Here is a 26890-nt window from a genome sequence, read left to right on the forward strand (position 1 = left end):
AGCTGACAACGCCATTAACAGAATTGTCTCAATTGTCACTTCTAGTTTACTATAACATTTTACCTACAAAAACGGTCACTCTCCTTTGTATGTGCGTTGGTGACGGCTTTACTCACCCACTCACCATTCATGCTTCATTAACTCACTTACTTATTTGGGATAGCACAGGCTCACATACAACAGTCCATGCTGAGCCTGAGATCCTCTTGCCTTAGCCCCCAATAATGGTGACTACTTCATCAATCTCAAAAGAATGAAGTTATAATGGGGCAAGTTTAAACAGTTTAAAAGGTAATGAAAGTCAGTATAAAAATTCTAAGTATTTTGACATAAGGAAAAAGTATGGCCTACTGAAAAGAATCACGAAACTAAGACTTGAGCATTTTCCCAGTTACAAGCTGCTAAGAGACAATCTGTCCACTGCAGGCAAATGAAGGTTGATTTTCCCTCCAGAAGAAACTGCTTGTTTTGCACCTCATGTAAACTTAGACTGGAAAGAGGGCTCTATCCGTACTGCATACAAGCATGAGGGCCTGAGTGCAGAACCCAGCAGCTATGTGAAACACAGTGTGGTACCTGCAAAGACCCTGTAAGGACACTGCTGGAGGGATGAAGGCAGGCAGATCCCTGCGCTCACTGGCCAGCTAATTGTGCTGAACCAGTGAGCTCCAGGCTCAGCGATGGATCTTGTCTCGAATGAATGAGTAAATGAATGAGTGAATGAATGAGTGAATGAATGAATGAATAAGTGAGTGAAAGAATGAATGAATGAGTGAGTGAGTGAATGAGTGAAGTAGCAAGTGAAGAGTGCTAAGGGATCACTCTTGCTGTGGCCCTTAGCTTCCACATGCACCCCACCATCACCACAGTGAGGCTTCTTGACATCTATGTGGTTTTCACCTCAATAATGAAGTCCTCACACAAAGCTCAGGCTTCCAGCATCTCTTCACTGACAAGTGTTTCAAACAGAGAGGCCAAGCTGGATGGCTAGGCCCTCTCCACTGTGAGGAAGTACGCCAGCACACACTAGCTGTATCCTCAGTGAGGCAGACAATGGAGTCGGGATTTCAGGACATGGGTCCTACAGCGTCTCATCCAGGGAGAGGTTTGCTGGTTGCACTAACATCCTCACGCAGTGAAGTCCTCTCCCAGCAAGCTGTGCTGCTGAGTTAGGTGAAGAAAGCCTGCTGCTCTCAGGCTGCCACATCCCCTGCCAACAGCTGAACTGCACGGACGCTTATGCTTATGAACAATCCCCTGCAGGAGACGCCTCACTTGTGCAAGGAAGAGGCCACACTGAATAAAACTATCCTCACAGGACTTACACACCTCTTGACAAAAAATTTACCTTTTGCTACCTGGTTTCGACAAGCACGAAGAGACTGAAAAAGACTGAAGCCGTCAATAGTCACGATGGCCGCTGGGTATAAGATGCTCAGTTCTTCGTTCTGAGTGCAAATAAAGGAAATGCCTTTTCTTAAACAGACACACAAGTAAAAATCTTCCTTTTTAAAAACACTTAAAAATCACATTTAGTTAAATACTAGGACTAAACAGTAAACTACAAAACATGAAGCAATCAGGGAGAAGGCAGCAGCAGGAGGAGGAACTAATTTCAGAGTGCCTTCTGGTCAGACTTTAACTTCCTCTCAAATATGAGATTTTGAATTTAGTAGGAACTGGTTTCAGGATAATGGTGAAAATAATAAAAATTTGTTCCAGCTGATGAGAAATAATCATTATAAAGATGTAAGTCAATGTTAAAAATAGCAGCTCACTGGGTGTGGTGGCATATGCCTTTGATTCTAGCACTTGGGAGGCAGAGACAGGCAGAGTTTAAAGGCAGGATGGTTTTAGGACAACCAGGACTACAGAGAGAGACCCAGTCTCAAAACAAAACAAAACAAAACAAAACAAAACAAAACCCAAGCAAACACCTCACAGGTGCTCACCTGAAATCAGAGGCCTATCCCAATACGCATTTTCAAATAAATTCATATACATTCGCACAAGTCTGTCATCTGTAGTATTGTATATGATGTCTCTAGCAAGCAGCCACATTTGATTTATTTGTAAATGTACACACATTTGGCCTCTATCACAGGACTAAGTGTGATGCCTCTAGTCAGTGCTACATTCATTCACTCCTTCATACTGTTAAAGTGCTGAGGACTTCACTTAAGCCTTGTACATTAGGCAGGCATTTTGTCAATTGAGCTTCATCTCAGGCCTGGCTTTTTTTTTTTTTTTCGTTTTCATAAGCACATAGATATAATTTAATTTTGCTTTTTGTTACAATCTCCTGCCTTAGTAATTTTAAAAAATTCAACTTCAAGCAGGGCATGAGATTCATCTATAATCACAGCACTAGAGAGGCAGAGGTAAGAGGACTGTGGGTTCCGGGACAGCTTGAGCTACAAAACAAACCCCAAACTCCAAAACAAACACCCTCCCCATAGCTACCCTCCCTGATGCCAGCCTCTCTCAGCTCCAGTCTAAGAGAAAGCACTCCAGCTGCCTGAGCCTACACAACTTCCTCCTTTTGGAGCTCCTCTAACCCTCTGCATCAATTCTGACATCTGCATCATTTTCAGTTCATGCAAACACTGATCACTCTATTTATCAGTCAGCTTCTTGCTGTTTTCTAATGGGTTTCTTTGTTACAAAGTCCTATATTGAAATCTTCCCCCGTTTTTCTCCTAAGTGCTGGAAATATAACTCCCTCTCCTCCCACTGACAATCATATTGCATGCCCACTTTCCAAGGCTCACAACAAATCTCACCCCATGGATTTCCTCCTCTTTCACAGTCATATCTCATCCTGATTACATGATTGATTAAGTATTTATGTTATTAATTCATTCTTATATGCTGACACACAAAATCTAGTTTCTTGTACTAGATTGCTTTTCTATAACTCCTGTAATCTTCTACATATGCATAAGTACATATGTTTAACAAGGAAACTTCTGGAACTAAGTAGTGCAAAAAAGGACGACACATTACACAGCTTTAACCCTGTACACTACAGACTGAATAGAAGAATACTGGTTCAGTAGCGTTACAGTTGCTGTTTTACTGTAGACTATTTTTTTTCCTTTTTCTATAGGTAATTTTGACACTTGGATTAAAATTTAAAAGATAAAAAGTTTCATTAATATATTTTCACCTTAAATCATTTTGGTGATTAAATCATTTCCGTTGAATAGAAATAACCCCTGTAGGCTCTTATTTGAATGCCTGGTACCAGGGAATGGCACCATTAAAAGTGTGGCCTTGTTGGAGGAAGTGTGTCCCTGGGGGATGGGGGATGGGGGATGGGATTTCAAATGCTCAAGCCAGGCTCAGTGTCTCTCATTCTTCTTGCTGATCCAGATGCAGAACACTCAGCTCCCTCTTCCAGCACCGTCTGCCTGCGTGCTGCCATGCTTCCCACCATGATGATAATGGACTAAACCCTGAAACTGCGGGCCAGGCCCAAGTAAATGTTTCCCTTTACAAGAGTTGCCATGGCCATGGTGTCTCTTCACAGAATAAAATACTGACTAGGATGGTCATCTTAATATAGCATTTCATTTATAAAATATGAAGACTGGTATTCAATTTAGCTACAAATTACCTTTCTTGAATATGCCAGCTCTGCTAACTGTGCCACAAGACAAATCTCTTAAATTCTAGGCAAAAGAGCAACTGAAACTGCTTCCAAACAACGTCACTGTTATTTCTTTTTCCTAGTTTACTTTATATGTGTGAGATATATATATATATATGTGGATATTTTATATGCATTTATGACATGTGTATCACATGTGCCTAGTGCCTGTGGAGGGCAGAAGAGGATGTTGCTTTGAGCTAGCACGTGTGTTCTGGGAATTGAATCTGGGTCCTCTGCAAGAGCATCCAGTGCTCCTAAGTGCTGAGCCATCTCCCCAGTTCTGCCACTGTTACTCTGAACATTATTTTTACATTACCTGCTCAGTCACTCCAGGGTGTCGGGGGATTTCATAGGTCCTGCATTTAAGCTGAAGCACTTTGTCCTCATTCAGAAGTTGTGCAAGCAAAAGCACACCACTCTAGAAGGAAGCATAGAAAAGGGCCTTGCTGGTTTTCTCCACAGTGAGACTGAGCAGGGATAGCAAGGCCAACGGCACCATTTCCCAATAGTCTCCCAAGGACACTGGGTCCTCTCTTTTCACAACTGTACAACTTCTCTTTTGTTTCTTGGACAGTTTCTCACTCGTCCTAATTCCACCCTATAAAGCAGTGATCCTCAACCTGTGTGTGGGTTGTGACCCCTTTGAGGGCTGAATGACCCTTTCATAGGGGCCGCCTAAAACCATAAAAAACCGCAGATATTACAACTCATAACCATAGAAAATGACAGTTCTGAAGTAGGAACTGCATTAGGAGGTTGGGAAGCACTGCTACTGCATCAGCTATGCATTTCCAAGCATTCCTAGTGAGACTATCTTCTTGGACTCCCAAATGTCTTCTTAGGAATAACATCACCAGGTGGTATAATAGGATGCACAGCACTGAGTCAGAGAGCTCTCTATTGCTAGAAACCCAACTCACCTCTGTGTAGAACCGCACATAACCAGATGTAAAGCCCACCACAATGCAGGTCCAGTCAGGGCGCCCAGTAGAACTCCTGTCACAAATAAAATTGATGATTGTAATGGCTCAGGCATCAAAGCAGAAGAGACATACAGAGAGCCTATACTCTTCCTTACCTCTTTTGGCTTGCCAGTGGGATACACAGAGCACTGGTTACATACTCCCTACAGGCAGAAACACAAGCAAAATCATGAGCTCAGGTGCTTAGCAATAAGAGAGAGAGAGAGAGAGAGAGAGAGAGAGAGAGAGAGAGGCGGGGGGAGAGAGAGCGCGAGAGCGCGCACATGTGCAGCACTGGCTGGCCTGCCATTCATGACATAGACCAGGCTGGCATGAAATTCAGAAAAATTCGCCTACCTTTGCTTTCTGGGTGCTGTGGATTAAAAGTGTGCACAACCATGCCTGGATTGATTATTTATATTCTCTATAATTTAATGTTAAAAGGCAGAAGGTGGAAGATGACATCCTGTGGACCATTTTTATTGGACACATAACTAAAACAGTAAAATCCATACATATAACATGTAACATAGAAAAATGCAGGTTTTTTCACTTGGTATTTATATGAAACAAAGCAAAACTTTATACAAATCACTGTACAGAAAACCTAGAAAATCTCAGCTGGTTGCCAGGCAGCCATTTCCCAGCATCCCTGTCTTCTGCAGTTAAGAGCCATCCTGCCTCCTTGCTTGAGGCTGCTGTAGGCAGAAAGAGCCAGCATACTGGATTCCTGTGGGCGGTTTACTTTAGGAACTTGCTACTTCTCACCTGGTCGGGCTTTTCTTTTACATTTTACATACACTGACCATAAGAGGATATTTCTTTTCTACAAATTTTTAAGATTTCTTTATTTTATGCATTTGAATGTTTTGTCTACATGTATTATGTATACACGTGTGTGCCTAGTGTCCAAGGTTTTAAAAAGGATTTAGATCCCCTGGAATTGGAGTAACTAAACCTGAATCCTTTGCAGAAGGAACAAGTGGTCTTACTAAGCCACCTCTCCAGCCCCAATAATCTATTTCTAAGGACAGATGAAGGTTGTTTCTTGGCATGTAAACTTGAAATATTGCTAGGGACTCAGAGAAAAAAAAACTTGAAATCTCAACACCTCTTACTGACTGACTTTGTTTAAACCATCAAACCAACATAAGCCGTTCAAGCCAAAACACATGCCCCACAGACCATGGTAGGCAAAATTAGTCTTTTCTTTGTTTTTTTCTCAGGTGATCTGACACCTTCCTTTAACCTCTGACAGCATGAGACACACACATACATACCTGCAGGCAAAACATTAATGCACAAAACATTTAATAAATAAATCTAGAAATATTTTTCTTATTAGAATTTATATGAAAAAAAATCCTGAGAGCAAAAAAACTAAATCTGCTAACCAAAGAGTTCTCTACAATCAGTAAAGTTGAGATGGATACACACACACACACACACACACACACACACACACACACACACACGTATAAGCAATGAAAAGATGTATTTAAAACCAAATCCACTTCATACATTTAACACACAAAGAAACAAACAAGTCAGCTAGCACCTACCCTTCTTCCACACTTAAGGAGCCACTCCAGCCAACAGCAAACTGCATTTCTTCCTTCCCTTTATCACTGTTCTTCCATTTTGCTAGGAGAAAGAAAAAGAAAGAAAGAAAGATAGATAGATAGATATATAGAATAAAACCAGTAGCTTACTTATAAATTCTAATCCTTCCTCTTCAAAAAGTTGGGTATAAAATTGTTCTGTAGGAATTGACTTGACTATTTATTTAGGTAAGTACATAATGTTTTTAACTTGTAGAAGCATTTTTATAAGACAATATGGCCCCCTAGCCTTTAGTCTCTCCTTCATCCAGTTTAAACCACAATTTACTACTCTACGCAGAGTTTTTGCAGAATAAAATTATGAATGCTCCTGTGTCACTTTACTGACTTTATCTATGTGCACTGGTGTCTTGCCTATATCTATGTCTATATGAGGTTATTAGACCATCTAGAACTGGAGTTACAGACACTTTTCAACTGCCATGTGGGTGCTGGGAATTGAACCCATGTGCTCTTAACCACTGAGCCATCTCTCCAGCTCATTACCGACTTTATTTATAAGGCTACTTTTCTTTTCAAGTGGCAGGGGGAAGGTTTTATATTAGATTTATGCCATGGGGATGAATTTTCTCTGTAAGACTACTCACAGACATTTTATATATAATCTTACTTTATTCTATGAGGTTTTTCATAATCTATGTATCTCCAAATTTTTTTTTCCGAGACAGGGTTTCCCTATGGAGGCCTGGCTGTCCTTGACTCACTTTGTAGAGCAAGATCCACCTGCCTCTGCCTCCCGAGTGCTGGTGCCACCATGCCCAGCTACCAAATCTTAAAATTTAATCTTTATCAAAAATTTATAAGTTGAAAACTTAGGAACCAAATGAAAATCTACAGTACTGTGAGCTTTCAAGCTGCAGCCAAGTCCCTTGCACATTGTTGTAAGGGGTCAGTTACAGCCTTTTCACCACTCAGTATCCCTTGTAAGAATTAGGTGGTCATCAGCGCTGCCTCAGAAGTATCACAGAAAGAGAGCTAAACCAACACAGAACAAATACAAAGTATTCTGGGTCTAAGGAGGTGGCTCAGACTGGAAAGTGTTTGCCTTGTGAGTTCCATTCCTGGCATTGTTATTAACAACAAAAAACAAAATAAAACAAAGAAGCCAGGGCAGGACAGGCCTGTAGTCTCTCAGTGGCAGGGAGGCAGAGACAGAAGATGAACAGGCCAGCCAATTTCAGCTCCAGGTCCAATGGGATATCCTGTCTCAAAAACTAGGGTGAAGGGCAATAGAGGAAGACACCTAATGTCAACTTTGGCCTCCATACACATATACCTGCCATATTTCCCCACAAAGAAAATATTCTATTTATATATTAAATGTAGTACATAAATTATAGGCCCACCATATATATAATATAGGACAGAAGTAACACTATTTCCAAGTCCACTTTCTGTTCTAATCTCTGCATTAAAACGGAAGCCGCGGAGAATAAAGGGTACTTACGCACTAGGAATGCGGCCTTTTGTTCCCGAGCTATAACCATAAGATCACTAGTTGGAGATAAGGATAAAACACACTCTTGAAGCCAGGAATTTTTTTGTGTTTTAGAAGTATTTCCTTCTTCTTCCTATACATAAAGGTACAATTACTGTAAATGCAAAAACTTTAAAGAATACAACAACTGTGCCTTCCTGTCTTGAGTGAAAGGGAAAGGAAAAAATATACTCCCAATTCCTCCATACCAGAATATGTCAATGACAGACACCAAATAAAATGCTACTATAAACATATCTGTTGTGAAAACCCTTATATATAAATAACATGCCATTAGTAGAATGCCACACAAAATCACTCTCCAGTAGTAACTCTGTATTAAGAATTTCAACAGGCGCTAAAAAGTCTTTAGAAAATTCTCCCTCAGGTCAGCAAGATAGCTGGGCAAGCAAAGATTCCTGCACCAAGCCTTAAGGCCTGAGCTCAGTCTCCAGACCCCACAAGTTGCAAGGTAAAAACAGACTCCCTCTACTTGTCCTCTGACCTCCACATCAGCTGTGGCATGAACACACACACACACACACACACACACACACACACACACACACACCAAACAAACAAACAAACAAACACATTTCTGCTATGACTCTAACCAGGCAGTGGTCTACACTGAAGCAATCAGTGAACTATATTAACGTATGTTACTTCCTGGGATATTCTGCATATACATGCAAATATATTCACTATCCTTCCCTTCCTTTCCCTTGTGAGAACACAATATGTAATATATGCATACTTTAACATGCTGCTTTCTTCATTTCCTTTTGATGGCGTCATATTATTCTGTCAAAGGAACGCTTAAAACATGGGGTACAGAAGATGACTGGGACTACCTCTAAGGCCTGCAGCCTCTGGTGTAGTTGCACGTGCTTCCTTTCGTTTTAGGGATGAGAACAGACTTGGAGCCTAAGCTAAGAAGGCTGCACATTCTTGAAAACAAGAAGGCATTATTACCGGCAAAAGTCATATTTAGTCAAGTTCTTTTTAAAGGGAATGGTGTATCTACCTTGCTGTCTGAACCACATACTTTCATGTAGAAGAACTAGAAAGTTATCCCCACTGATAGAGATCAACTGTGGCTAACGTTTCTTCCTGGACCCATGGTTTCTGTGAGAGCATGGTCTGCTTACTCCACGCAGTATCTGAGGCCCCTTGGACAGGCCTCTGTAAGCTGAGGCCACACACCCTATGGTATGCCCACTAGTCACTGGGACCCAAGAACTAAGTCTGAGTCTCGGGTGCTTTCATGTAAGTGAAATCCTGCCTTCAGGCAACATCCTAGAAAAAGAGCAAATCACAGGGGAATAGTAAATATTTGATAAAAACAGTGATAGTTCAGGGATTATAGGCACACACCAGCACACCCAGCAATGCCAGTGTATTGTTAAGGAATTTCTTTTTTGTTTTTGTTTTTTTGAGACAGGGTTTCTCTATATAGCCTTGGCTGCTCTGGACTTGCTTTGTATAATAGGTTGGCCTCGAACTCAAGAGATCTACTTGCCTTTGCTTCCCACATGTTGGAATTAAAGGCATGTGCCACCACCACCTGGCTTTAAGGAATTTCTTACCCACCCCTTTAAATCACCTTTCCTTTCTTCCCTCAGTCGTGGTCTGAATGCCCCCCATAGACTGATAAAGAGGGGCACTGTTGGAGGAAGTGTGTCTCACAAGGGTGCTATGAGGTTTAAGAAGCTCAAGTCAGGCCCCTTGTCATGCTCTTGTCCTGCTGCCTGGGGATCCAAATGTAGAACTCTCCAGCACCATGTCTGCCTGCGTGGCACCATGCACCCTGCCATGACAATAATGGACTAAACCTCTGAACTGTAAACCAGCCCCAGTGAAATGTTCTCCTTTATAAAAGCTGCCATGCCTCTTCACAGCAACAGGAATCCTGACACCCTCTATGTGGAATTCCAGCTTCTTTGGTAACTGTACTTGGCTCTGACTTTTCTCTTCTTGAAAATGTGACTAGTTGACAGAAAGAATAAGGGCTCTTAAGAATCCAGCTAAAGGCACAGGACAGCAGCAGTAGAAATAGAAGCCATACATGAAGAAGGCAGATGTGTCAGAAGAGGTCCTGTGTCAGAACTTTCAAAGACACTTCAAGTCAAAGCAGGAATACTTTGACAAAAATACCAGGACAGGGGCGATAAGGAAGTCTCACCCCAGGCTGGATCTCAGTGAACCAGTACTAGCTTCACCACAAAGCTGCCCTCCCAGCTTATCAACAGCCAACAAGCCAGGAAGCCCAAGGTATCGGTGCATGCTTGGTAGCTGGCAAGATGCAGGCTCACTGTTTGTTCTGTACCATGAGGACCTTGTCTAGCAATCAGGTCTCTGGAAAAACCTGCCCACAATAATGAACCACAGTCACTAATATTGCTCCCTTTAAGCCAGTGATTCTAAAATAACACCAGCAACTGAAAAGGTGGTTAATTTCCCAAGTGAGGTGGGAAATTAAAAAGAAAGAAAACAAAGTACCCTACAGCTAACAGGGAAGTTTCCCACAAAACCAAACCCTTGGTTAACACTGCATCCTTCACTGAAAACATGACCCTCTCGGGAGGGGAGAAACCTGTTTCAGTGTGGCCTGTATGCTGAGGCCTTTTGTTTAAAACCAGGGAAAATGTCTTTCTTCACCTGAACTGAGCTGGAAGTCACCACAGAGCCCCTGGAGCAGGCACTGGCTCTAACTCAGGGCTGCATCATATACTTAACATTCTCCTTTTTTTGGTTTTCAATCTGCAAACTTGTCAGATGAATTGTTCTTTCAAGGTGTGTCAGATGACAATCCCACAGCACAGTAACCAGCTTTGACTGTAGACAGCTGTATCACGCTGATGAGTCATGGCTCACCTGATGTCTGTGGTGTCTCCACTGCTGTAGGAAACAGCCACCAAAGCAGCCAGTTGCAGTCTCTCTGTGTGCACGTTTGACCTTGGATGTTCTTTTCACTGGGCTAACTTTCAAAGGTGTTTATAGATTATGGGGGTCCAGTAAAATCCCATGTTGCCAGGGGCTGTGGGCATACTCACTGTAGTCTAGTAAAATCCCATGTTGCCAGGGTCTGTGGGCATACTCACTGTAGTCTAGTAAAATCCCTTGTTGCCAGGGTCTGTGGGCATACTCACTGTAGTCTAGTAAAATCCCATGTTGCCAGGGTCTGTGGGCATACTCACTGTAGTCTAGTAAAATCCCATGTTGCCAGGGTCTGTGGGCATACTCACTGTAGTCTAGTAAAATCCCATGTTGCCAGGGTCTGTGGGCATACTCACTGTAGTCTAGTAAAATCCCATGTTGCCAGGGTCTGTGGGCATACTCACTGTAGTCTAGTAAAATCCCATGTTGCCAGGGTCTGTGGGCATACTCACTGTAGTCTAGTAAAATCCCATGTTGCCAGGGTCTGTGGGCATACTCACTGTAGTCTAGTAAAATCCCATGTTGCCAGGGGCTGTGGGCATACTCACTGTAGTCTAGTAAAATCCCATGTTGCCAGGGGCTGTGGGCATACTCACTGTAGTCTAGTAAAATCCCATGTTGCCAGGGTCTGTGGGCATACTCACTGTAGTCTAGTAAAATCCCATGTTGCCAGGGGCTGTGGGCATACTCACTGTAGTCTAGTAAAATCCCATGTTGCCAGGGTCTGTGGGCATACTCACTGTAGTCTAGTAAAATCCCTTGTTGCCAGGGTCTGTGGGCATACTCACTGTAGTCTAGTAAAATCCCATGTTGCCAGGGTCTGTGGGCATACTCACTGTAGTCTAGTAAAATCCCTTGTTGCCAGGGTCTGTGGGCATACTCACTGTAGTCTAGTAAAATCCCATGTTGCCAGGGTCTGTGGGCATACTCACTGTAGTCTAGTAAAATCCCATGTTGCCAGGGGCTGTGGGCATACTCACTGTAGTCTAGTAGGTGGCCACCCAAGCTCATAGCTATTCACCTTCGGAAAGCAAGAGAGATGACACAAAGCAAGGTCTGCATGCTGCGTTTCCTGGTAGCCTGCTTCTAATTTATGTTGAGCCCAGTGCTTTTCAAACTTCCTTTCTTGGGGTGGGTTTATCCCCTAACAAAACTGTACAGAACAGTTCAAAATACTAAACAGAGAGAGCAGAGATGGCAAAGTTATGCAGCCCCTCAGTCAAGCCCTACTGCTTCCTCATACAGCATGGAAAGATCAGAGTCAGAACTGCTCAAGTTAAAGATTTTATGATCTTCTCAAAATCAAAATGGGGCAAAGCATGAAGTCTCTCTAATGTGCTCATAATCTTTTTAAAAAGCCCTCTTACAAGTAAAATTAGTGACAACAACTTACACCCTGAATCTCAATGTTTAGGATTTGAGGAAGTCAGTAATTTTAAAGTTTATTTCACAATCAGTTAACTTAGGGTTATTTGTTATTACACACCCCACCCAGGCTAGCACATCCCAGATCTACTGTTATTAATGTCTAAACTATGTACAGTATAAGTGTCCGCCCATCTGCCCATTTAATCTATACAAAAAAAAGGCCAAGACGGAAACCCCTAGCATTTGTAATGGTAATTATTGTTAGTGTTAAGAGAGCTTATATTTTTATGTAATACCTGAGTTTTCTGTATTAAGTATGGCAAAAGCAACTTTTTTTTACAAAAAGCTTAATTTCACAATTAATAACAATGGAACTGTAGTCCTAACAAGCATGTGCCTCTGTTTCTTGAATAAATATTTAACACTAGACAGTAAATCTCTTCACTCTGCCAAGTACCATGTGATGCAAGAAAGTACCAAATAATATCTATCCAGAGACTTCCCATTTAGTCTTAGGCCAACATGACCAATAAATAGTAACAATGTATACAGTTTAAGTAAGAATAGATCTTATAGCTAAATCAAATGCTAAGGGCTTTAAGTTGATAATAGATTTTAGAAAAAATAGATAGTAGTATGTACTCAGCAAAAAAGATTTATATATGGAAAACACAAAAAGACGACCAATACCACCCACAAGTAAAATAAAAGATTAAAATATTAATGAGCATTTATGCTACCCTACGATTAAAGTTTGCTAACATACTAGAGATCCAACAATTTAGAATATACTTACAAAGGGTAGAACTTCATTTTAAAAAATCAACAATACACATACATTCACTTCTTAGTTTTTGTTTCAGTCTTTGTTTTTTTTAAATGTATAGAAAATGGACAAAAGCACACAACTCATCAAAAGTAGTTGGGGGCTGGGCAGATGGCTGAGTAGACAGCGCTTGCTCTACAAGCATGAAGAGCAGAGTTCGGATCCTCAGAACCTGTGTAAACGTCAGGTGGGGATGGAAGCCTGCCTTTAGTGGCAGCGCTCTGAAAGTGGACGCAAGACCCTTGGAGTACTGACTAAGCAGGCTAGCCAGCTGAGCTGGAACAGTAAGCTCTGGGTATAACCTGGACCCTGCCACAGGGAACAGGTGGAGAGCAGCTGAGGAAGACGCCTGATGCCATCCCCAGGCCTCCATGAGCACTCAGCGCACGCGCGCATGTGGACGGACACACACACACACACACACACACACACACACACACACACACACACACAAATATGGAATATACATTTACATACTCAGTCATATCACATGTACACATACACATTCAAGGAAAGAGCAGGCTTTATTCTATGAGTTTTGCTTTTCTTTTCCTTGGTACAAAACCTCAACTAAACCCAGCATATTTTGGGGGGTAAGGAAGGCACCAGGGATCAAACCTAGGGCCTTGTGCATGCTAAGCCTCTGCTCTACCCATGAGCTCCATCCACCCCCAACTGGAAACACTTTTCTTTGTCCCTTTTTGTAGTGTTGAGGGTGGATCTTGGAAAATTCAGTACTAAATTAATGGGACAGGGAAGTTGAAAAGCAGCCTTGGTTGCACGGCAAAACACCCAACAGTTTCCTCTGGAAGTGAAAACAAGATTGAGGAGGCCTGCCTGGAAGCATGTTTACCCAGTCAGGTCCCAGATTCCTTCCCCTACCTTATCCACCTAGTCAGGAGGCAGAAAAGAGGCCTCCCCACCAAGCCCAAATGCACAGGACAGCAGGCTCCGAGAGAGACCCTGAGGAGGACAGAGGTGAGCTAAATTACCACAGGTGAGAAAGGGAAAGGTGCAGCTGATCAGGGAGACTGAGACCCTTTCGCATGCTGGCGACCGCAGTGCCGCCCACATCAGACCTGGACTGCTTGTTACTCTGGGGACAAGAAACAACCCAAAGCCACCTCTGCTGGCCAGCAATCATTTACGTACTCTTCACGCCAGCAAGTCAAGTCACCAGAATTTCCTGAGACTAAACCAGTGTCCGACAGATCAATGCTCTGAAGCCCACCAGACCAAAAGGCCGAGAAATAACGGAGAATGAAAATACAGTAAGGCGGAGGCTGGGGAGTCATTGTCAGTATTCAGAGGGGACAAAAAACACTCCCTGTTGTGAACACTAAGTTAACTTCGCTCACATTAGGGTAGAAAGAAAGGACAGTAACAAAATAAGTCAACATCACAGTCAAGCGTCCAAGCCCCTAGTGAAAATCAGCCTTAGGAAAGAGACCCTCTGTGGTCGCCTCTCAGGACGGTCTGAAAAAGATCCTCTTTCTGCCCTTAGCTAAGCTGGCTGTGTTTCCTGTGTGGCAGATTCTGCCTTTAGCTAAGCTGGCTGTGTTTCCTGTGTGGCAGACGGCACCAAAGTCTAATGGAAGATGGAAGTGATGTGGTAAGGCTAGAGTTCCAGAATTATCACAAATGGCTGATTCTCTAAGAACATGTAACCAGCTTGAGATATAGTCCTGATTTTGGCCTATAATCAAAGCATTTCTCCAGGGTCCCTTTTAAATCAGCATAATCGCATCCCCTATTAATTGATTAATCATGATTGCCCTTGAAAATCATATTAGAACCCCTTGTAAAGCAGTTGAAGCACACTTCAAAGCTCTTTGAATAGAAACTCTCCATGCTGCCCCCTGGAGCTGAGGGCCTTGAACAGAACTTTCCTGGGTCCACTTCCGGACTCATCTACTATCTGGCTACTATGGCGCCAGTCAATTCTACCCTTTTTACCACTTGTTCTAACACACCAGTGAAGGAATGCCTTACCAATGTAAGTGTAAGAAAAACAAGACAGCCTATAGAAACAAGCCCAGGAAATACAACTAGATTTCTGTTCTGTGTCCCCGAGCAATTCACAGCATAGGTAAGAAGGAACCTCACTGACAACAAATGAAAATGGACAAAGCCTAGTGGAGAGCCTCTTCTATCCCACCCTACAAGCCAGCTGCCTATAGTGGAGCTAGTTCTGTCAGGCTCAGGGGACACATCCCACAATGCACACATCCCTCTCAATGCACTCGATGCTGTCAAGTGAGTTCTGCACTCCACAATGGAGTTAAGAGGTAGGTTAAGCACACATGAATGTTCACCCCAGAGTCAGGCTACAGTTGCTTGGTCACTGGAGATTTTAGTCCACACTGACAAGTAGACTCTTGAAAATGGACAGAAACGATAGCCTCAAACCTCCTCAACCATGAGCTAGTTTCTCAGCTTGACTAAGGTGTGATTCTCCCCAGGAGGAAGCCAAACTTTTCTGCAGTGAAGGATCCTCTTGCCACCATTTTCACTTGCATCATCCTTCAAAGTGATTTAATGTCTTCTTTAAAGAGAGAGAAATCACTGTGACCAGAGGTTCCTGGGCTACAACAGGCTCCAGAGTTGCCCCACAGAGGTGATAGTACCAATCTCTTTGATATTATACTCACGGCTTTATGAGCTTGTGGGGCAGCTGGGTCCTCATGGAGTACCAGGAAGTATAGGACATCTTCTACCAGACTGTAGGTGTACTTTTTGGGCTATTTTATTGGCTTCTTAAATCTACCATCCTTCTTGACCCCAATCCTTTCCAACCACCCCAACACTGGGTAGGCAAGAAAAAAGGCTAGATGGGGAAGGGGATGTAGACATCTTTAGACAACTTCCTGCTGATTGGGGTGTTGGAGTTCTTGGGGCAAGCCCAATCTTCATCATTAGGCTATCTTCAACCAGCAACCAGCAACCCAGCAGCCCAGCAAACAGCAAACAGCAGAAGCAGCAGCAGGGGCCAGCAGCAGCAGGCCCTCTCAGGGCTCCCCCATTTATACCCTCTCCAGAACCCCCAGAATTCCAATGTAAACTATCTGCAGCTAGCAAAAATCACGCCCCTCCTAGAGCATGAAACAATCATGGTTAGCGGCTGTGGACAATCTGAAGCAGCCCCATATCTCATACCTGGGATTAAAACAAAAACATATTCACTTAGCATAACTAGGTTTTTAAAGAAACCAAAATTCTCAATACACCCGATCACGGACACAAACATCTTCTTCCTAATAATTCGACTCACTCTCATTGTAGTTTTTCCTCATCACCACCCTTTCCTTATGCTGTATTCTTCATTTTGACCATGTTCCTATTGTCAACATCTTTCAAGGCATTTAACTTGTTGGTTTGTTTTTCTTGATGTCACTTCCTCACAGGGTGACTTCCATTCTGCTGGGTCCCAAGCATGCTTTATTATTCACTCAGCCCTTGTTACAGCTGACAGCTCAGAACCCGAAGAGCAAATAGGGCTCTCCTTTCTTAAAAAGGCCTGTCCAGACTCCTAGCACTAAGTCTCTCAAATACAAAAGCCTTTTAGTCTCTCGAGTCATCAAAATGACAAACAACTTTCAAAGCAATGAGAGGCACATAGGAATAAAGAGCATCCTGGAGTTCATATTGTTTCCTGCCGAGCTCAAGAGACCCCGCTGGCCTCCAGGTCAGCAGCACTCAGCTTTGGTGGCTGCTGCTTCACTTCCTCTTTGAGACCTCTCTGTCAGTTCTCTTCATGCTGCTGTGCCACCCAGGACTAGCTCTCCAATGACTGACCAACAAGAACTCACTTTCCTCCAGTACTCAGCTTCTCCAGGCTTCCAGTATGGACTGAAGACAGTGGCTCTCCAGGAACCCGTCAGGTCTTTAGCACCACCCTAGGAATCCTGAGGCAGCCAGTGCCATGGACTAAACAGATACAGGCTCTTGGGTGCCAAGATAAAGCAGTGATTGTTAGACACTCAGGCCACGTTATGTGCCAGCCTAAGACACTGATTGTCAGACACTCAGGCCACATCGTGTGCCAGCCTAAGACACTGATTGTCAGATATTCAGGCCACGTCATGTGCCAGCCTAAGACACTGATTGTCAGACACTCAGGCCATGTCATGTGCCAGCCTAAGCCAGATTGTCAGACACTCAGGCCACGTCTTGTGCCAGTCTAATAGGGCCTCTTTTAATATGTCATACTTTTGATTCTGTATCCCTAGGGAACCCTGACTAATACAGGAACTAAAAAGTAATGACAGATATACAAAACAAATGGCCAAATGGCAGATGAGAATTTAACCACACCAATAATCACATAAAATGTGAAGAAATTATTTAATGAAAGTCCCAAGTATCAGGCTGATCAAAAATGCAAGACCCAACTATCTATTAAAAACACAATTTGACTTCATAAGTCAGCTAAAATGGAAAGAAAGGTTAGAAAGCAACATGCCATGGAAGAACAGTGCCCGTGTGAGGAACAGACAGGAGAGATAGTAATTCACATTACCAGGCACACTGGCGCACTTCAGAGCAGGAGCTGTGAAGAAGACAGACACACACGAATGGAAACACTCTACAGCAGAACTGTCTAGTACACGAAGCAACCCTGAGCTCAACACTCAAGGGGAAGAGGCAATTCCACAAGAACACACGGAAATTTCCACTTTCTTCTCTCACTAATAGAAAGACCAGAAAGCAGGAAGAAGACACGAACAGACCAGTGTGGAGGAGCCATCTGTCAGCAGCAGAAGTCTTCAGAGATAACATCTTACCCAACAGACCATATAGGAAGCCACAGAGTGGGCTCCACGGATTTAAGTGGTTTGGAAGCACATAATTCTCTGATAACATCAGAGTGAAACAGAAATCATGAGCAGAAAGGAGTCTGGTAAATTCCCAAGAGCAGTCTTCCTATCTGCAGTTCCTGCTTCTGTGATCTGAGCTACCTGAAGCCAGCCATGGTCACGAGACAAGTAGAAAATGCCAGGAATGAACCTCTGTCAGTTTTAAATTATGTGCTGTTCTGACTTTTGTAAAGAAATCTCACACTGTCCCACTCCACCATGCCCTGGGGGCCTGAAGCTGTGCGCTTTGCCTTTGTCCAGCATACTGCTACTCATCCATTAGTCTCTTAGTAGTTATTTTATCTATTAAAGCAACAGTGTGAACATCATGGAGCAGATGACTCTTCCTATTTAATACTGGCCCCCAAATGCAAAGGTAATGACACTGGCAGTGTTATTATACGATACTGTTAAAATGGGTCCACTTCATTACTGATTACTGTTGTTATTTATATCTTACTGCATCTAATATAAATTAAACTTCTTCAAAGGTACGCACACATTGGATAAATAGCACACATAGGGTTTGTGGTTCTCCTTGAGGCTTCAGGCACCCACTGGGATCTTTGGAAGATCTTCCTCCTTAGGGGGAGACTATTGAATCTACAATTTAAGGAACATACTTCTAGATAACAGATCAAAAATAGCCAAACCTGTGGGTGAATAGGAAATTACGTGGATTTATATTACAAGAGAAAATAGATTCAAACTAAGTGATCCATAAGGCAATTTTAAGAAGCTAGAAAACAAACTCAAAGTAAAAAGAATTAAAGACACTAAAACAGAAAAAATAATGAAGTTTTTTAAAAAGGTAGAATAACCAAGGGAAAAGGAGAGAAAAATAAAAACACAATAATCATGGTATGGAATGTGAAATTATCCAAATCATAGAATGCAAAAGAAGTTCTCTGTACACACATAAAAGTCCATGATTACAGAAACAAGCCATTTCTGGATGTCACACAGCACAATATGGCCATGAAATGACATGGCTTTTAAGTAAAGCTATTTCCCCAGAAGAGCAAGTGAAGGCTCAAATATTTTCTTGCGTCTGGTCACAAATAATGCTGCCACAGCTAGGAGAGAAACAAGTGGAACAGACAGACATGAAGACCTGATGGCACACAGAGCTCCATTACTTGACCAAATAACCTAGGAGCTATCCTAGCTCAGGACTTCCTTCTATGTGAAGTAATGAACTTCCCTGTTGCTTACACCAGCTTAAGTTAGCTCTTCCACAACGATGAAAATGTATTCAGATGCACAGGGACCTTGGCTACTGCCATATTCTTAGCACCTAGGAAAAGGCCCGGAATATATATGACAGGCACAACAAGTGTTCCTTGAGTGAGCAGGTGGAAGAATCTAGAGTAACATGAAAAAGAAACACTCCTAAAGCAATAAACATTCTCCATCTAGCCCAGTGCTATGGCTCTACTGAGTCCCCAGTGCTACTGTAGACACTTGTAGGCCAAAAGTAAAGTGACAACAACCAATGAGAAGCGAAGTCATAAAGGCAGCGTGAGCAAATTAATGCTGCTATCAAGGGATGGGTTTGTTATAACAGGAGGAGAGTCTGGATTTCTTACACACACATACACACACACACACACACACACACACACACACACACACACACACAATTTTCCTCCCTTTTCCTTTGACTCTCATCTGTTTTCTGGCATATTATGACATAGCAAGAAGGGTAAGCTAAGCCCTGGATTTGATCTGGCCCTCCAGGACCACAGCCAGTGACACTTTCATTATAAATTACAAGGTCTTAAGTCTCTTGTTGTAGTACAGACTACAGTGACCAATTATTTGTCAAGTCATTAAGATCCTTAAAAGCAGGCATCTAAGCTAGTTACTATTAAGTAAATATAAAAATGTTTGTGACAAAGTTTTTTTTTTTAATGTCAACCTAATACTGAAATATGCTACTGTCATCACAAATGGGAAATGTCACTAGCAAAACCCATGCAGGGCACCGATAAGATGGCTCCATGGGTAAAGGCACTTATTATATAAGCCTGACAACTAAGCTCAATTCCTGGAGCCCATTAAAAGTAGAAGGAGAGTGTGACTCCATAAAGGTGTCCTCTGTTCTCCACACATGCCACCCACACTCAAAAACACAAACAAAGGCAGGCATTTCTAAGGACTTACAGGCTCTTGGGGCTCTGTTTCTTCCCACGCTCCCCAGCTATCATCTTCCCAGTCTGATGATTTACCTAGAGACAGGGGAGGAGAGAACACATGAAATTAAAAAGCTTAACATATTTTAAACATTTTCTCTAAATTTATAGAAACAATATTCTTCTGGTTTTTTGTTTGTTTGGTTGGTTGTTGATTCTCTGTGGCAGAGTTTCTCTGTTTAGCCTTGACTCACTTTGTAGACTAGTCTGGCCTCAAAAGCACAGAGGTCTGCTGCCTCAGTCTCCCTCAGTGCTGAGATTACAGGTGTGTGCTACTGAGCCCAGCTGAAACAAACTTTTTTGTTTGATTGTTTTTTGTTGTTTTTGAGATAAGATCTCACTGTGTAACTCTGGCTGTCCTGGGATATGTAGACCAGGCTGGCTTTGAATTCACTGAGATCCCTGAACCTCTGCCTCCTGAGCAGATGTGTGCTGCCACATCCTGCAGAAGCCATCTCTGCATAATGTCAATGATAAGAAACACTGTGATTGTGTAAGCTGTGTTACCTCAGGGTTTGGTCACACACAGTGAAAACTAGGAAATATATAACCTATTTGATTTATGAATCTATGTTTAGAAAAACAGTAAAAGTTATTTAAATCTTAAAATATTGGACATCGAGTAGAGCCACATTTAATCAAATATAAAGGTGAGTTTAAAAATTAATCTGGGCATGCGACACATGCCTATAATTACAGGTCTTGGACAGTGAGAGCAGAAGAATCAGAAGTTTAGAACATTTAATGCCAGCCTTGATCACATAGCCAAGTTTGAAGACCTCAGTCTACCCCAGACTCTGTCTCAAAAAACTACACATACAAATTTTTAACAAATATTTGTTACTTAAAGAAGATAACTATATAACAACAAACACACAGATGTTTTCAAAGTGAATTGGGCTTTTTGTTGTTTGTTTGTTTTGTTTTTTGACACAAGGTTTCCCTGTGTAGCTCTGGCTGGCCTGGAACTCAGAGATCTGCCTGCCTCTGCCTCCTGAATGCTGGAAATAACAGTGTGCATCACCACCGCCCAGATGATTGTTGTGTCTTGGTAGAACAAGGTATCCATGGAAACAGCCTGAATTCTGAAACAAGATTGCAACTCTGCCCCCCTCTTTAAAAAAAAGATTATTTATATAGTATTCTTCTCACATGATAGAGGTTGTAAGCCACCATGCTGTTGCTGAGAATTGAACTCAGGACCTTTGGAAGATCAGACAGTGCTCTTAACCTCTGAGCCATCTCTCCAGCTCTTCAGATTGTATAAATCTTTCGTCTTTTAGTTCCACTGTTTTGTGATACTCCTATTTCTTGCACTTGAGACAATCTCCTTAGATTAAAACATGTTCAGTAAAATATGCAACAAGAAATTAAAAGCCTCATGTAAGTCTGAAAAGCACAATCCCTTGCATTGCTCATATTGATTTTATATAATTTGCTTCAAATTTACTCAGAGCAATAAAATTATCATTCTCAAGCAACCAGAGACAAGAATGAGATAACCTATCATCACAAATTAAGTTAGAAACCAATAAAGTTCCAATAAGACTCAGGCTGAGACTCACAGCACAGATGTTTTACTTGAATTTTATCTTTTATTTATTTATTTATTTATTTATTTATTTATTTATGAAATGCACTACAAAGTACCTAATGCTTGTTCAAATGCCGGATGCAGCACTTCCCACCTCTGAAGAAGCAAATGGCCTATCTGTAAGCTTCAGTTTCCTCACATGGTACCTCTGGGAACTGTGGGGCCATGTAAGGACTTAACAGCACACTAAGGGGTTCCATATCTGATACTAAAGTCCTCACTGCTGGCCATAATGATTTAGCCATCAGATATATCAACTATGAAGTAGAAATAAAATATATTTAAACAATCAGATTTCAAACTCTGAGAGAAAGTCATTATGAAAGAGGAGAAGGCTCTTGATTTAGAGAGAAAGAAGTAATGAGAACATTCACTTACACACTCGTTTTAAAGATTGCTGACAAAGGACACAGATGAATTACAAGTGTTACAGTCTGGTACTTGGAATCACTGCTCAATTAGTTTGTAGTAACAACAATCTAATCTTCAGCACTTAAATGCCAAATAATTACTTCCTAAAATCCCAAACACACTGCTAGGCATATATTAAGTCCTAAAATAGCACCACCCTTTGACTAGAATCACATGACCTACAGATTTCTAGATTCAATCAATTAACAATTGCTCTGTTAAATACCCATACCCAACCTTGTAGTAGGACCTTAGAAAAGTAGAAGCACATCCCCGCTCTGGAAGTATCTACCTAAGTAGGAGGTAGATGGACATTTAACTGCAGTACACAGTACATGGGTGACTGCTTCAGTACTCTGGACAAGACAGTGGAGTATTTTAGAGGTGTATAAATACATACACACATACACCCTGAATAATCACCATCATTATTTATTAAGATTTTGGGTTTCACTTTTATTTATTTTTGTTTGTAAGTATATATACACACATGTGTGAGTGACCAGAAAAAGGCATCAGATCCTTTGAACAAAGACAAGAAAAACAATGGGGCCACAGAGAAGGCCAAATGATAACAGCCTTTCTGTCTCTCTCTGGGACCGGGTCTGATGTATCCCAGGCTAGCCTGGATTTGCTATAGAGCCAACAAACGATAACCCTTAAACTTCTGATCCTCCTGCCTCCACTTCCTGAGGTTTGGGTTTCAAGTGTGCACCACCACACCAGGATTAGGCAGTTCTAGGAATCCAAGCCAGGGCTCCATGCATGCTAAGCAAGCACTCCACCAACTGAGCTAGAGCCTGCCCTTATTTATTTGCTTGTTTCATGGTTCTTTTAAATTATTTTTTAAATAGAAATATCCCCTTGACATTGGGACTTTTAAGAGAGGTTTTTAAAACTTGAACAATTTGTCAGGAGTGGTGATACAAACCTCTAAATACCAGCACTCTAGAGGCAAGGCAAGTGGATCTCTGTGAGTTCGAGGCCAGTCTGATCTGTCTGTACTGAATTCCAGACCAGCCAGAGCTGCACAATGAGACAATGTCTTAAGACTCCTTTGGAAAACTAATTTTTGTTCTTTGACAATATAATTCATTAAACACTCTCTTCATTCATTTGACTATATTACCAAAACAAATATCTCATTGGGTTGATTAACAGCCAACCTATTAACCATTTTATTATTTTTTTTCTAGTAACCATTTTAGAAGTAAAGGAAAGTTTCCAAAGAGATCAGTTAAAGCACATAATCTCTGTTGAATGTACAACACTATAAAAAGGATTTTATTTTTCCTTTATATTGGTATAAAAAGAACCTGACTCAATTCACAAATGACTCATATAGTCAAGCGGAAGACAGTAGTTATTTGTACTTCCTGCCCCTACAAAGATCCAATATCTTTTCATGCTGCAATTCAAAACATGCCCAAAAAGATAGGCCCTGAGAAATATATTAAGCTATTTGTGTCAATGAATGCTTACTCACTTTTCAGTTCCTGACTAGAAAGTTGCTTTCAACTGAAGGAAGAGGAAAATAAATTGGCGAGCTCCTGCTATCATGGGAATATTTTCTCAAAGTCATTAGACTGTAAAAGACAGTTTGGTCAGTGGTGTGTTCACTAAGCAAGTATGAGGACCTAAGCAATCCCTAAGACCGTTAGTTTATTTTAAAAAATTCCACTCATATTATTAGTAGTGTTTCTTTACTGATTAATCACTGATCAAGGTTATAGGTAAGCAAAGCAATGTGATTAATATTAAATTATGAACTATTTAATTTTATGTTAATATGAAACATTTCTGTAAAACCTGAGGTCTATAAAGTTCATGTAATCATGAGGAAATAAGATTAATTTATTTAATGTATTATCAGTCACCTCAAAGAAAAGCTAAAAATATTCTACCATGACTGTTTCTTAGGTAACTAGATCTGTGTCTTTTGTAGGTTAAAATAATTTAAAAGTCCTAAGCCCTGGTCTGACTTAAAATGCAGTGTGTGGTGATCGGGGTACAGTGCAATGATCCAACCACACCACATCGCACAGCCATTGGGAGCTCCCAGCTTGCATCATGAGCTGTGTGTACTCATTTACATCAAAGCCTACAGTAGACAGTATAGGATGATTCGTTTTGTTTTGGTTTTGCCCATTAAATAAGTACTAGCACTTAATATCCAAAAGTAGTTCTCTAAGTGACACTGTGGCCAATGGATATGTCTCTCATTTTGTTAAAGCACAAGCCAACAAAACTCATCAGGAAAGATAAAACAGTAACCATATTCAATGCCTTCAAAACCCCAGAACTATAGATCTCCTGCCAGTTTCCTTTGGGGGGAAAAAAATCAAACAGATGGGAAAGAAACTAAAATAACGTCAGGATGACTGGTGGCGTGGAGATGCCCCCTTTCTCCAGGACTGTTTGAACTGTCTGTATGGGTCAGGACTTGAGCCCTTGACTCATCACCTCACCCTCACCCCCAATTCCACATATCTGAGCCTGATGACCCAAGGATCATAATCTTAGGAACACTAACTTTAACATAAGTTGAAGGGTCCAAACATCTTTTCTTCTCCCTGACATCGGCCACTGTCCGCTCACTGTCACATAGTCTTCAACAGTAGCCACAAGTGCAATTTTAAATTAATTGCATTTAAAAGTAAAAAGAACTAAAGTTAATACTATATTTTAATATAATATAGCCAGATGTTATTATTCCAATATATAAATGAATTTACCCATGAGGTATTTTGTTGTTTTGGTTTGGTTTGGTTTTTTGAGTCAGGGTTTCTCTGTGTAGACTTCACTGTCCTAGACTCACTTTGTAGACCAGGCTGCCCTCGAACTCACAGGGATCTCCCAGCCTCTGCCTCCCGAGTGCTGTGCTGGGACTAAAGGCGTGCGCCACCATGCCCAGCTTGTACCCTACACTTTGAGCACATCTTGTCTGTCCTGGCCACATTCCAAATGCTCACTAGCACATGTGGCCAGTGACTATGGTGCTGAGACAGAGCAGGTCTAGCAAAAGGAATGAAGCAGTATCAGGCTGCCTGGAGCAGATTCCAAGTTTTACCCTGGAGAGTTGTAGGAGTTTGGGCAGTTTAATTGATCCCTTGCTGGCCCTCCTTCCTCCTTAGCAGGGTGGGGCTATTAGCTGCATCTGCCTCATTGCTGCAATCACCAATTGGCAAACACAACATTTTCACCCACACACTATCTTTGCCTATCCTATCATGTTAACTACACACTCTCCTACGGTTCTTTCCAGAGGTGACTTCTCCAAGACTCAGATTAATCCTCTATTGAATTTGCTTCAGACTTTATATCTAGGATCAAAACAATCTTTTTCAAATAAAGTTTCCATGAAACATTATAATGATAATAAATTCTATTTCAATTAGTCAGGCAAAACAACTTTACTGATTCTTCGCTTTAGTTTTTTTTTTTTTTATTAAGAGATAACAGGAAAATGTAATATTTTTGTTTAAGTTCAAACATTAGTGAAAGATTTCAAAACAATCTTTTTCAAATAAATTTCCCATGAAACAATGTAACATTAATAAATACTATTTCAATTAGTTAGGCAAAACAACTTTAAAGTATTGATTCCTAGCTTTAGTTTTTTATTAAGAAATAACAGGAAAATGTGATTATTTTTGTTTGAATGCAAGCATAAGTGGCAGATTTCATTAGGTGCAGAACAAGCATCAGCAGTCAAGTTGAGAGCACATGGCTCGCTGTGGACTGAAGAGCCTTCACGTTTCACATCTACATGCATACATAACATCTACTTCAACATTTAAAAACATTCCTCATTACTAACAAAAGACTCTGGGCCAATATAAAGTCAGTTTGCTTACTCAGTTCCTTGTAACTTAACAGTCTTCTTGGGAGGGCTAGATAAAGATAATCACAGAGGCCACTGAGCTCCCGAGCAGCATACCATCACAAGAAAAGAACCCATTACTGCTCAAATAGTTTGTTGTTTTGTTTTTTCTAGACAGGGGTTCTCTTGTAGTTTTGGCAGTTCTGGACTCACTCTGTAGACCAGGCTGGCTTTGAACTCACAGAGATCCGCCCGCCTCTGCCTCCCAAGTGCTGGGATTAAAGGCATGCGCCACCAAGACCGGGCTCAAATATTCTTTTTATCAACAGTGAATAAATATAGAAAGGCAGTTCAACAATAGCAACCTTTGCCTACTGAAGACATGTAAAGATTACAATGAGAACACTTTTCAAACCATGTTACTTCCAAAATGTGATTCATACCCACACACCGCACCTAAAGACATTGTTGTATCAGGGCATTTGTATTAGGAAATACTCCATAGGTTCAGGTGCCAGTGGGCTTTCACATCTCACTTGCTGTATATAGCCCAATGACAAAATAGCATTTCAGGACATACAAGATATGTGTGCTTTGTTTTCAATCCTTTAACTTTTTTTTCCCTCAAACCCTTTTGTTTGTCTGTCTGTTCCCCTCCACGTGTGTCTGTCTGTCTGTCTGTCTGTCTGTCTGTCTCTCTCTCTCTCTCGCTCTCTCTCTCTCTCTCTCTCTCTCGCTCTCTCTCTCTCTCTCTCTCTCTGTGTGTGTGTGTGTGTGTGTGTGTGTGTGTGTGTGTGGTGTGTGTGTGTGGTGTTTTAAGACAGGGTCTCGTGTAGTCTAGGCAAGCCTGGAAACCATGCACCCAGTGGCGGCATTGAGCTCACATTGCTCCTGCTTCTACTTCCCAAGGCTGGGATGACAGGCATGGGCCTTCACAGGCAGCTTCCCTTGTCTGTTCTGAGGCATGAATTTCCTTTAAATTTTATTCTTTCATATTCCAAACAATTTTTTTTTGCTTAAAATTCACAGATAACCAAGGTTTTCATTGGGGAGTGAATCTGAGTCTTTTAAGAAGTTTGCCAGCTTATTTTATTTTGTATTTTAGTTGTAAAAATTACTCTTTTTTTGTTTCATATCACCTCTTGAATCACAGCTTCTCTT

At 41.5% G+C, this 26890-nt stretch overlaps 1 protein-coding gene across 4 annotated transcripts in view; it reads right to left on the reverse strand.

Annotated features, from left to right (window-relative positions):
* The window catches only part of RAB3GAP2 (RAB3 GTPase activating non-catalytic protein subunit 2), an 88711-nt gene that overhangs the window by 50168 nt on the left and 11653 nt on the right, over window positions 1-26890 (reverse strand). For 2 of the 4 annotated variants that reach the window (XM_084785222.1, XM_084785221.1), the window contains exons 2-8: window positions 19873-19937; window positions 7687-7810; window positions 6180-6261; window positions 4734-4781; window positions 4576-4651; window positions 3972-4073; window positions 1349-1448 (exon numbers count right to left, since the gene is read on the reverse strand). In XM_084785222.1, coding sequence (XP_084641348.1) covers window positions 1349-1448; window positions 3972-4073; window positions 4576-4651; window positions 4734-4781; window positions 6180-6261; window positions 7687-7810; window positions 19873-19937 — 597 coding nt within the window. Of the gene's footprint in view, window positions 1-1348; window positions 1449-3971; window positions 4074-4575; window positions 4652-4733; window positions 4782-6179; window positions 6262-7686; window positions 7811-8743; window positions 9911-16789; window positions 16795-19872; window positions 19938-26890 lie in introns of those variants that run through there. The other 2 variants (XM_084785224.1, XM_084785223.1) reach the window with 2 other exon arrangements.

The sequence above is a fragment of the Acomys minous genome (assembly GCF_964271855.1).
Source record: "Acomys minous genome assembly, chromosome: 1".
Lineage (NCBI taxonomy): Eukaryota > Metazoa > Chordata > Mammalia > Rodentia > Muridae > Acomys > Acomys minous.